This window comes from Colius striatus, chromosome W, assembly GCF_028858725.1.
Source record: "Colius striatus isolate bColStr4 chromosome W, bColStr4.1.hap1, whole genome shotgun sequence".
NCBI lineage: Eukaryota > Metazoa > Chordata > Aves > Coliiformes > Coliidae > Colius > Colius striatus.
The window spans coordinates 13052623-13064817 of NC_084789.1; the positions used below are offsets into that span (position 1 = coordinate 13052623).

At 48.4% G+C, this 12195-nt stretch overlaps 1 protein-coding gene across 2 annotated transcripts in view; it reads left to right on the forward strand.

Moving 5' to 3' along the window:
- The first annotated feature begins 529 nt into the window (after positions 1–529).
- LOC104563486 (mothers against decapentaplegic homolog 7) overlaps positions 530–12195 on the forward strand; it is a 47928-nt gene continuing 36262 nt past the window's right edge. The window contains exons 1-3 of one of the 2 annotated variants that reach the window (XM_062016844.1): positions 530–2027; positions 2548–2601; positions 7218–7292. In XM_062016844.1, the coding sequence (XP_061872828.1) occupies positions 1388–2027; positions 2548–2601; positions 7218–7292 (769 nt within the window). In that variant the 5' untranslated portion in view covers positions 530–1387. The remainder of the gene's footprint in view (positions 2028–2547; positions 2602–7217; positions 7293–12195) is intronic. The other variant, XM_062016845.1, reaches the window with a different exon arrangement.

Consider the following 12195-nt stretch of genomic DNA (forward strand, 5'->3'; position numbering starts at 1 on the left):
GTCCCAGCTGCCCAACCTCATGGTCATTCAGTTTCCCTATCCTCATCTGGTTCTTGCTTGGTCAAATTCACATGGAGAGGGAGTACAGTCATAGCACAGCAACGCGCTCATCATTTCTGCTTCTCCTTTGGTGACAGGTACTGTAAAAGTGCAAAGGATTATTGTCATTATCGCTTTTTGTGTTCTTCCAAAGCATAGAGTGATAGGTTCTTTTATTTTTTTAATGATTTTTATGTCTGGATGGGGCTGAATATTGCACGTGACGGGCCGTGGCCGTGGCCGTGGCTGGACCGGGCTGGAGCCGTGCCGCTGCGCACTGCAAGCCTCCGCTGGCAGCGGGGGCGGAGTGCACAGGAACCACGGTGCTCCCCGGTGCTTTGCAGCGTCGAGTCTCTCTTTCCCGCCGGCTAAAGGGAAAGGACGGAGGCGCTGGTGCGGAGAGGGGAATAAAAACAACAAACCCCACAAACCAACACAAAAAAGGAGGAGGAGGAGGAAGGGGAAGGAAAGGAGGCAGGCAGGAAGGAAGGAAGAAAAGAGGAGTTAGAAAAAAAAAAAAAGAAAAAAGCAGCGAGGCAGAGGCGCCGGCAGTGCGGAGAGGGCGGCTGGCTGGAGGTCCACATCCAACCGGCGGGGCGCAGGTCGGAGAGCAGACGGTGTGCTCCCCGGCCCCGCGCTGCTGGGGACGAAGCCCCACTCGCTTTTTTTTTTTTTTTCCCCTTTTTTGCTTTTTCTTTCTTTTCATAGCAGCTGGATCAAGACTCTCAGCGTGTGCGTATTAAAACCTTTGCGAAGAAGGAGGGGAAAAAAAAGGGCCAAGCAAACCAACTCCACATCAGGACGACCTGGTCTTTAAAAAGGGATACAACACTCTGGATGCGCTTGTTCCTGTCTTTTGTGACAGATGCTTAAAGCGATTCCAACATCCAAATCTTAGGGTTGGTGTTTTGTTTTGTTTTTTTTTTTTTTTTTACAGACATCATTTAGACTTGCTTTTTTTTTTTTTTTAACTCTTTTGATTCTGCCCTGCGTTGCATCAGTTCCCCTCCCCCCCCACCGCTGGCGGGTTGATGGGAGCCGCGGCTCCCGGGAGGCAGAGGATCTCCCGCGGTTCCAGCCACGCTTCTCACCCGCGCAGGGCGGCGTAGCGCCGGTAAGGCTCAGCCCGCCTCCCCCAGCGCGATGCGCCGCAGAGTCTAGACAGGCTTTTCTTATTTTTCTTTTCTTTTTTTGGGCAAAGCCCGACCGAGCAGCGTCTCCCTCCCTCGTTTGTTTTTTTGTTTGGTTTTTTTTCCAATTTTTCTCTCCTCAGCGGGCAGAGGCGCGGGCTGGCGCAGCCCCCTGCGGGAGGCAGTGAGACCGGCGGCCTCAGCGCGGAGACTGGCGCATGCCACAGCCCACTTCAGCCCCGCCGCCGCCTTTCCTCCGCTGCCCGCCGCCGCGTCTCGGCTCCCGGCCCCTTCATGCGCGGCGGACGACATGCCCGTTTTGTAGCCAGGGGCCCCTCCTCTCGTCCCGCATGTTCAGGACCAAACGCTCGGTGCTCGTTCGGCGGCTTTGGCGGAGCCGTGCGCCTGGCGGCAAGGAGGAGGAGGAGACGGTGGCGGGCGGCGAGCCCGGCGCGGCGGCCGAGGCCCGGGCGCATGTTTGCGGCGGGGGGCGCGGATGCTGCCTGGCCAAGGCGGGCCGTGGCGGCCGGATGGCCGCGGGTGCGGAGGCAGAACTGAAGGCACTGACCCACGCTGTGCTGAAGCGGCTGAAGGAGAGGCAGCTGGAGGGGCTGCTGAACGCCGTGGAGTCCTGCGGCGGGGTGCGAACTCCCTGCCTGCTGCTGCCCGCCAAGGCCGACTCCCGCCTGGGCCAGCATTGGTACCCGCTCCCGGTGTTGCTCTGCAAGGTGTTCCGCTGGCCCGACCTCCGCCACTGCTCCGAAGTGAAGCGGTTATGTTGCTGTGAATCGTACGGCAAGGCTCACCCCGAGCTCATCTGTTGCAACCCGCACCACCTCAGCCGGCTCTGCGAGCTAGGTAAGCGGCAGGGGGTGACAAACAAGCAGGGACTGCGGTGGGCTCCCTGCCTACTCGTATTCTTCGTATTTTTCCCGAGGGACACCCCCCCTCAGCTTCCCATTGCTGTGTTTTAGTGTTTTGGTTTTTTTTCATTTAGAGGAGGAGGTGGTGATACCCCCTACTCCCCCCCATCCTCCGGCGGTGCCCGCCCGACATCCTCGCGCCGTGCCCGGGGGATTAGGGGCCGCCGGGCTGGCCTCGTTGCTGCCGCGGCTCTGCTGAGCCAAGGAGGCCCCGATCAGACGGCCCGAGCGGCAGATAGCAAGGAGACTGGCGCCAGACGGCCCCTTTTGTTTATCTGACAGCAAAATATCAAGGCAATCACCGCCACTGCTTAGCAGCCCTGCCTCCAATCCCCAGAGCTAAGACAAACATTTTTGCTAAAAGATTGCCAGTGTTATCATAAGTTCCTATCTTTTTCATTTTTTTCCTTTCTCATGGCTCTGCCTTTATTTTCTTCCTACTTTTCTAATTCCAGAGTCTCCCCCTCCACCCTACTCCAGATATCCAATGGATTTTCTCAAACCAACTGGTAAGTGGACTTTTTTTTTTTAATGCAGACTACAAATAAAAAAAAAAAAGGGAAAAACAACTCTTTATCAGGAAAAACGATGCATTTTGCTTTTGGACTGCTTGCATGCTGCTAGCCCTGGAAGAATGAACCTATAATTTCTCTAAGCCACCCTCTGCACAAAGTAGGATTTTAAAACTGGCAGGAAAATTTAGGAGGGATCTCAATGCAGCACAGGCCTTTGCCACTTGGAAAGCTAGGAAAAAACATGAGCTCCAGCTGTAAATGGCAGTGCTCCTGTATCCCTGAGTGAATTTTGAGGGATTTAGGTTGGGATGCAGCACAGCTCTGACCAGCATCTCCCTGATGGGTGGGAATCCCAGTGAGCCTTTACAAATGGAGTGGGTAGAAATCTTTCTGTGTTTTAAAGAAGTGTAATCCCACCTCATGAGGTTGAAAAAATTAGAAAAGGGGTTTAAAAAGTTGGGAGATTTTTCTTTTTTTTTTTCTAAGCACCACTCTGCATGCCTGTTGCTTGTAATTGAATGTCAGGGTGCCAGAGGAGAAGCCCATTTGAGGCTGGCACCAGCTCTTTTGCAGTTGTCTGCATAAACTCTTGGTTGGCAGCAAGCTCACCGAGTGTGAGATAGACTGGAAGAAGGAGGAGAGATGGGGGGAATCGGAAACTGGGAGTGCTTGAGGAGGAGCAGTTCCTGGCTCCCTGAAGATTAGCAGATCTGAAGTGTTGGCTGAAGCACTGTGAGTTCTGTGGTGGTGTCCCTCAGTCACAGTAGGCAGGGAGGCAAAGATAGATGTTTCTGAAGACTAATATTGTGTCATTTTAGTTGTGTGTTTTTGGGATTTTTTTTTTTTTTGGACAAATGAGCAATTTCTGTAAAATTTCTGCACTTCAGTTTCTTAGGACTGAAAGGAACCCCAAACTTGAGGTTGTTTTGGAGATGAGGGGTACGATCCCATCCTGCCCACTGCTCCCTCCAAGACTGGAATGTTGTTTTTCCTTTCTGTGAACTCTTTAAGAAAGACTAATAAGTCTTTTTATGCCTTGTGGAAATAAGCAAAGGTGTTTTAACAAACAATTGTCTTGCTAAGCATGAAATATTTTGCTTCAGCATGAAAAAACAAGAGATAAAGGCTCATGAGTGAAAGAGAGTTTATCAGGAGTAGGTTCAACATCCTGAGCATGTGCTGGGATGCAGGCTTGTTCCGTAACAAGCTCTGAGGATTTGCTGGGTCACAAAGTTTTGTGGGTTTGGGTGCGATTGTCATTGTTTCGACTGAGTCCCTGCTGGGGAGTGCTTCCCACAAGTTTCCGTTTCTGCCTTTATTGCCTTTTCTTTCTAATGATGGGATGCAAAGGGATTCAGAGCTGCAGGAGACAAGAGTTAAAACTTGTCTTTGGTTTCCTGTAAAGGACCTAATTTTCAGTTAGCCCAGTGATGTATTTATTCATTAGCAAGTGTTGATGTAAGGTAGCAAAATGTGTGTAAACAGAAAAGCAGAACATGAATATACCATTTCAAAAGGAAAAGTTATTTCTGTTGGCCAATAGGAAGTAATTAACACTGCCCATCGGAAACGCAGAAACAACTGGGTTACTCACCAAAAATTCCTCCTTTTTTTTTTTTTTTCTTTTTTAAAAGAAAAATCCATTTGCTTTTCAGTGTTTCCTCTAGGGAACCAAGGATTTCCTGTCCCAGCATTGGGGCCATCTCCTGCAACAGTTTGCCAGGTGGATTGCTCACCGTGGGCTGGCTAGATGGAAGAGGGACAGTAGATGATGATGGGAACGTGTGAAACCTTTTACCTTGCTGATGCACATCAGCCATCTGCTCCCCTGTCACCTTGGGTGGGAATGATCCCTCCATTTAGACTTGGGCAACTGCATGTGTCAATGGGAATGTGCATGTGACAGGAAACTTTTCCATCAAGCGTGATAGCGGTCATAAAATATTTAAGAATTTAGTGCTGTGTATTGTAAGTGCTTCATATGGACTGACAGGAATACCTGGACCAGCATGGGCTCTGACAGCGGTCACCAGGAGCATCGAATAAGAGAATCCCAGAACAATTTGGATTGGAAGGGACCTTTAAAAGCCATCTAGTCCACCCCTCCTGCCATGAGCAGGGACACCTTCTACTAGATCAGATTGCTCAGAGCCCTGTTCAACCTGACCTGGAATGTTTCCAGGGATGGGACACTGACCACCTCTCTGGGCAGCCTGTGCCAGGGTTTCACCACCTTCAGTGTAAAGCATTTCTTCATTCTATCTTGTCTGAATGAATGTCCCCCCCCTTTAGTGTAAAACCATTATGATGGCAATTTTTTTTTTTTTTTTGGAAGTGATGGAGATTGGAACAAGGTATGTCACTGGCACGGACTAGGAATGGACTAGGATCTGAGGGTCTGCTGTGGACAGGGTCTGTGTTTGGATAGGATGGATCTGGTGTTCATATGCTTGCTGTAGAGTGGAAAGATCTGCCCTTTACAGCCAAGCTACCTGTGGGAAGGCTGTAGGTCCAGACTGACTTGCTCGTTTGTCAAGGAGAGGACTTTCCCTCTTCCCTACATGGAAGGGTTGCAGGGATAGGTGATGGTGGCTTGCATAGGGCCAGGCTCACCCTGCAGCCCTGGAGGCATGTGGATGTCTCCACAGGAGCTGTCACTTGTGGCTATATTGGAAGTGAGATGGATAGTGGTGGCTTCAAATAATTCAAGCAGATATTTTGACCCATCATTAAGTGGGACAAGGGGCTGCAAGTGACTATGTTCATTGTGCTCCTGGGTTATGGTGGTTCTAGTGTATGAGAGTGCAGGAAACCTGCTGAGATATCACTATGTCACTGCAGAGCTGAATGCCCTCCTGTGGCATGGATTTTCAAGGGAGCTGGAGGTTTGGCAGCTTCTGGGAACCTTGCAAGGTTGAGGTGGTGGCCACTGGGAATAATTGTATGTCTCCACGATGGTTTTATATTGCAGGAAGAGTGCAAGGATGAAATCAGCCATGTGTAGGACAGAGAGCCCAGGAGGGTCCTGCTTTTGGACTTATCCCACACCTGACCATCATGCTTGGTCAGGAGTGAAGGTGCATCAACTCTGTGTCCTTTAAAGTGTTCAGAGGGTAATGAACTGATGAACAGAAGTAACTGTTGGATGGTGGGTCAGGGGAAGGGAGTTGACAGCTGTAAAGAAATCATGAAAGTGCATCATCCCATTGCTAGGGTTAAGCATTTTAGGTTGGAGTAGGATCCTGGTCACGTATGATCCCTAGAGCAAGATGGCATGGAAAGGGCAGATAATGTCCTTTTTCGCTAAGGGACTTGGCAGGGAGCTGAGACTGGGGGCAGATGGAGCCCAGTGCAGGGCAAGGTGGTCCAGCCTGTGTTCAGAAAGCACCTGTAGCTCAAACAGTTCTTCTCAGGGCATGGGGCAGTCTTCTGTCTGGACTGGAAAGGGTTAAAAAAAATATAATTATTTAAAGCATAGAAAGCGGGACAAGGAATTTAGAGAGTGTATCCTATATAGTATTTCACAAGTAAGTCCATTTCCTGTCTCCCCTATTGTTTTTTGTTTGATTAAGGATATCCCATTAAACTGTATATTCCTGTTAGGGCTTCTACTTTACTATGATAAAATGAGGTGATGCAGATAGAAATTTCCTTTTCACTGGGATTTTGGGAGGAAATCTGGAAAAATGACTTTATCAGTAGGGAGAAAATGAACTCATCTTTCCTGGTGGTAGCTCTTGCTTTGGGATACAGCCATGAGCCAAATAATGTCATTAGGGAGCCCAAATCAGATGAAACCCAAAGCCCCTGAGAACCTGCTGAGGACCAGAAAGTTGCGTGAACTTGATGAATCTTCTCAGACTTGCCCTTGAGCTTTTCTCCCCCATGGTAGTGACCAAAAAGCTGGAGTTTGCCTGTAGGGACAGGGGATCAGTGTTCGTTTCTGACTATTGTCACCTGGAGAAGCAGGCTTGGGATGGAAAGGTCCAAACCTTGAGCTTGGACACCTCCATGCATCAGGAGAAACCTTTAATGGAGTGGCCAATCTTACCCTGCCTTTGCCCTTTGGTGGTGCATGAAGGAATAGATTGCCCGTAGAGGAATAATTGTCTGGCTGTCCCAGGAGGTGACAATAGACTATAAGACCTGCCAGCAGCTGGTGGTGACAAAAACTGAGCAGGGGAACGCAAACATAGGCTGTTTGTCGCAAAAGGGCAGCATTTCCCTTTCAGTTCCCATTTTGATGAGTTACAGATGTTGACTACATTGGGTGCGTGAAGCCATGATTTAAGCATTTCTGGGAGCTTGCTTACATCAGAACGACGACAACCTTGATCTCATTCCCTGGTGACTTGGCTGGAGAGGTGGCAGCCAGTCTGTAATTTTTGTCAGTCTGTAATCAGCATTGGCTGATGATGAAGTGCAGCAGACAGCCTTGATGGAGGCAATGAGTTAGGGTGGATGCTTCTTGATGGACTACCATCTCTGCACAGACAATAATTGCTAAATTGCTAAACCCTTTGGAATGTGTTTTCTGCTCTCGAGGATGTTGGGAGCCTGCGAAGAACTGCCCAGATACTGATTTTTTTTTTTTTTTCACATTGCTCCAGCAGATTGTCCAGACCCTGTGCCTTTTTACACTGAAACAGGGGGAACTAATTGTCTAGCCCCTGTGGGGCTTTCAGGTAAGACATCTCTTGCTGCCCTTGATTTTGGCTGTGAGTTTCATTGACTGAGGGTTCTGATGGAGGGCGAAATGATGATGGGGAGTTTTGTGGATGCTTGTTGTTGAGAATGGCATGCTTGAAGGGAGAATGAGGTTTTGTTCCCAGTAGTAGCCATGTACCTCTTGTGCAGATGATGTCTGAAAATCCAAGGTGAGATTCTGCATCCCCAAAACCCAATATTTCCTTTGAATTCCAGCCTCATGCTCCATTAATTTTCAGAGTGAGGCTGAGTTTCTGAAACTGGAATTTGCGTGCATCTGTCCCTACCTCTCCAGGAATTGCGTTTGGTATGAATGTCTTTAAGTGAGCCTTGTTTGTTTTTCTTTGGGCTAATATATACCTTGTGTGTTATTTGAGAGGGGAGCATATTGTTTGTTCAAAGACCCTAATGAGAATTAATCAAAGGGAAAGGGAGAAGGAACAGAGAAACCTGTCGTTGTTGGGGGTTTTTTAATGCAGAAGACTTTAGGGATTTTCTTGATTTGATTTTTTTTTCTTCTCTTGGATCCTCTAACTTTAAGGCAGGAAAAAAAAAGCCTGTAAAAAGAAAAAATATACGAAGCAAAACAACACAATAAGGATGTCGTTAGATTTTTTTTTTTCCCTTTTTCCTCCTGAAATACACCCATAATGGAGGGGAGGAGAGAGTTCAGTTCCACAGGATACCACATGAAATAAGCAGAGGAAGTAGTTGCTTTTAGAAGGGGGCTTTCTGTAAGGTTCAGCCTCTTGATAACATCTCATCTGGCTGCTCTGCTCCCAAAGGGAAGATGGGAGGTGGGAGCTTGGGCTACAGGAAATAACACGACTCTTTCCCAGTACCTCCTGAAGGACTGCAAGAAGGGGAGCCCTAGCTCCTTAGTATAGCCTCATTCCCAAAAGAAAGCACACTCCTTCCTGAAAATGCTTTTTTCCCCCTCTTTATTATATTTTTATTTAATTGGATTGGATTTTTTTTTGTCTTCCTTCTCAAAGGTTCCCCCCTGCCTCAGAGCCTGGAAACAGAACCTTTTACAATCATTAACCACTCTTTTTTTCCTCCCCAAATGTAATTCTAGCCATTTAGTTTAACAAGGAGCTGATAGGAGAGTTGACTCATGGAGGGATATGGTTAGCTACCCAAGCCCTGAAACAAAGCCGAATGCCTCCACATGAAAAAGCATTTGTTTTGAACTTGCTCTGATTTACTGGCATCTCCGTTCCGTGTGCATAAGTGCAGCCTTGAAAATTCTCTAATGGAGAGACCCATTCAAGAAAGGAAAATAAACGCACTTTGTAGCAATCCTCCAAAGCTCTCTTTCTCCTTTTTTCTACCTCTCCCCCTCCCCCTTTCCCGCATATTTTACTTAGCAGAAGAGTGTATTTGAAAAGGACTTTAATGAGTTTTTGGCAGGATATGTAGGGAAAGTTTCGTCTTGGTCTGATCTAAGTTTGGACAGATGGGGATTGGTAATGCCAGGTGGAGAATCCAGCATCCTTCTAGATCAGAACTGTATATACTGGGTTTGTGGTTCCTTGATATGAAAGGACAGCTTTAAGAGAAGCAAAACCACCCCAATTTTGCTAGATTTGGAAACTAGAGCAGGAGACTGAGGAAGGAGACAGGACAGGTGGATGGTGGTGGTGGGTTTCCATAGCACCATAGGCTTTGGCTACCAGTGATGGACACTGGATGCTGGTGTAGTATCAGTGTTCAAAGTAAGTAGACTTACCCTGACCTCTAGAAACTGGAAGGGGAGGATTTAGTGAGGCAGATTGATCTCCATGCTGAGAATTTGGGAACGGAGACAGCCTGGGATTCACAGCTACTCTGTCAGGAAAACCATGGTGGGAGGGAGTTGAGAAGGTGATGGTAAGAGCACTAAAAAGGAGATTGGAGCAAGCACCCTTGCAACTCTCCATGAGGAGGCTGAGGGCAATTTCACTGATAGATACCAGAAGTGCTGGAGGACATGGGAGGACTTGTTTCCCCCTTGTGATATGTCGTGGTTTGGCCCAGCTAGCACAACAGCACCACGACAGTTTCTCGCTCAATGCCCCCATTCACCCCTACCCTCGTTAAGATGGCGGAGGACCCAGCGAAATGGGAGTAAAAAGATAAGCAAGGTTGTTGTGGATTGAGACAAGGGCAGGGAGGGCTCACTGCCAATTATGGTTCTGGGCAAAACAGACTCTAGTACTCGACTTAGAGAGGAAAGTAGGAAAGTTTATTCTACAAGAAACAGAACAGAATAAAAGCAAAAAAGGGAGTAGGATGATGAGAAAATTACAACCAGCACTTTAAGATCTCCCTCCCCCATCCCTCCTTTCTTCCCGGGCCCAGCTCACTGCTCCCGATATCTCTACCTCCTCCCCCCTCCAACGGCTCAGGGGGGCAGGGAGTGGGGGATGTAGTCAGTCTCTGACAGATGGGCTCTGCCGCTTCTGTCTTCTCAGATGAGGACGACTCCTGGCATTCTTCCCCTGCTCCAACACGGGGTTCCTCCCCCGGAACACAGTCCTTAACAAACTTCTCTGGTGTGGGTTGTTCCCAGCAGCTGCGGCTTCTGCCGATACAGGTTGCCTTCCACGGGACACAGTCCTTGGTGAATATCTCTGACGTGGATTCTTCACCGCGGTTGCAGTTTCTGCACTTGCAAGGTCCCTTCCTCGGGACACAGTCCTTGGTGAATATCTCTGACGTGGATTCTTCACCGCGGTTGCAGTTTCTGCACTTGCAAGGTCCCTTCCTCGGGACAGGGCCTGCTCCGGCCATAGTGATAAAGGACCCCTCCTTCGGGACAAGGCCTCCTCCGGCCATAGTGATAAAGAGCCCCTCCTTCGGGACAAGGCCTCCTCCGGCCAAAATCACTGTCCCTGGCTCGGGGTCTTTAAAGAAATGAAAATAAATCTCAGCTTCACCAGTTCTCTCCATAGAATGCAGGGGAGTCTCTGCCACAGTACACCTCCTCCCTTTCATCACTGACCTTGGAGTCCGCATGGTTGTTTCTCTCACCGTTCCTACTCCTTGCACCACCACCAGCCAGAAGAAGAGAAGAAGGGGCAGAAGAAAGAAAAGAAGATGGAGGAAGACACCTCCCCTTCCGGCTTCTTCTTAAAAAGTGATCGTGGAGGCGTCTAATTGGCTCAGCCCCAGAAGTGAGCCTTTTCTGAGCTGGGGAGAGTTGTGAGCAACTTCTTGCAGGAGCCATCTTTGCAGCCCCTTCCCCCATACCAGAAAAGGCTGTCATGTCAAACCATGACATGATACCAGATCTCAGCCGCTCTTTCCCTCCCTTCACTTTCTGTTCTCCTTTCTGGCCCAGGAATGCAGTATTGGGTAGTCCTTCACACCATGCAGGTGTGCTCATCCCACATTTGCTGTCCCTTCCTCAGCCATCTTTGGCTGATGTACCCCTCACCCCCCACTGAGGCACTGGCTCTGACTTCCATATTCTTCTCTTTATTTTCTTAGATCATTATTTTTAATGGTGGTCATTCTGTGGGTAGATCAGGACTCTTTGCTCATGGTTTCTCCTACTGAGATGTTTGTACTTGGATATTTTACCAGTCCAGATCCTTTCCATCCTCAACATGGTTAAAGAAGAGAGCAAAAATATCCCATGGGAGATAAAAATAATTTCCGTAAATAGGAGATGGGGGTGGGTTTTTTTGTATTTTGAACTGACTCATTCTTGGCAGATGTGTTTGATTATCACTTTTTTTTTCAAACAAGCAAAGCCATCCTTGAAGAGCATGGAGGTGGCTGGCCCATGGTCTGGAGGGAGCTGAATTCCCATATGCCCCATGGAGGAGCTCTGCTCTGAGGGTAGAGGGAGCTGATGGTGCTTGGTAGTGTTGGTGCTGGATCCCCATGGGATGCTACACCCATGCCAGACTCATGTGTGGCATGGGACTGATGACATTTGGCTGATGGAAGGTTGTGGTGCCCATGGTGGGCAAGAAGGAGGTTCTCCTGCAGGACTTAAGCTCTCCAAGAAGCCCATCAAGGAGGGAAAGCAATATGAGGGATTATTAATAAAATACCAAACCCAAGAGTTTGCTCAGATTTCAGTCCAATTCTCTTGACTTGCCCTGACTCTGGAACCACCCCAGGGTCTCCTGGAGCCAGTGGATGTTGAGTGATGGTGCTTGGTGGGTGCTGGACCAAGGCTCTGCAAGGTTTGAGACGGGGAGACCCACAAGACTCTTTCAGAGCAAGCACAGCCTCAATTTCTCCTTCCCAACTCCTCTGCAATAAAAAGATGGGAAAAGACCTCCAGAGGTTGGAAAAGTATCAGCATCGCTCCCTGCTCTGTCTCTTCTGTCTGTGGGACCTCGTCTGGTTTAAGGGACTGCTTGACTGAGTGACATGTCATTCTGAAATCGTGAGCAGGCCAGGAATGTTTCACTGTGCCTCTGATCTCTGCTGATATCTGCTCGCCAGGGAAGAAGCACCTTGTCCAAATCCGGAGGTATTTGCCCCCGAAGCGGCTCCATATCGCTCCTCCCATATAAACAGGGTCCCACATGGTTTCTCCATCAGACTTCAGCCTGTGTTTTCCTGTTCTCTCCTTCTTCCACCTCCCTCTTGTACAGAATTTATAACCTCCTGTGAAATGTCTTTATTTACAAATTGACATCCTATTATAATCTGAAATCGAGACACCTCCTTGTGGAACTAGGATTGTATATTTGTCCCAGGGATAAACAATTGCTTCAGATTTTTGTTAAAGTCACTTATTCTTGGTTTATTGTTGAACATACCTCCTTTTAATATATTTTTTATTTGCTTTGAGCACTGAAACGCATTACACCATTTCCTTCCCAACCTTATTGGAGACACAACCCCCCCCACCCCTCTATTTGCCTAAAAACCACC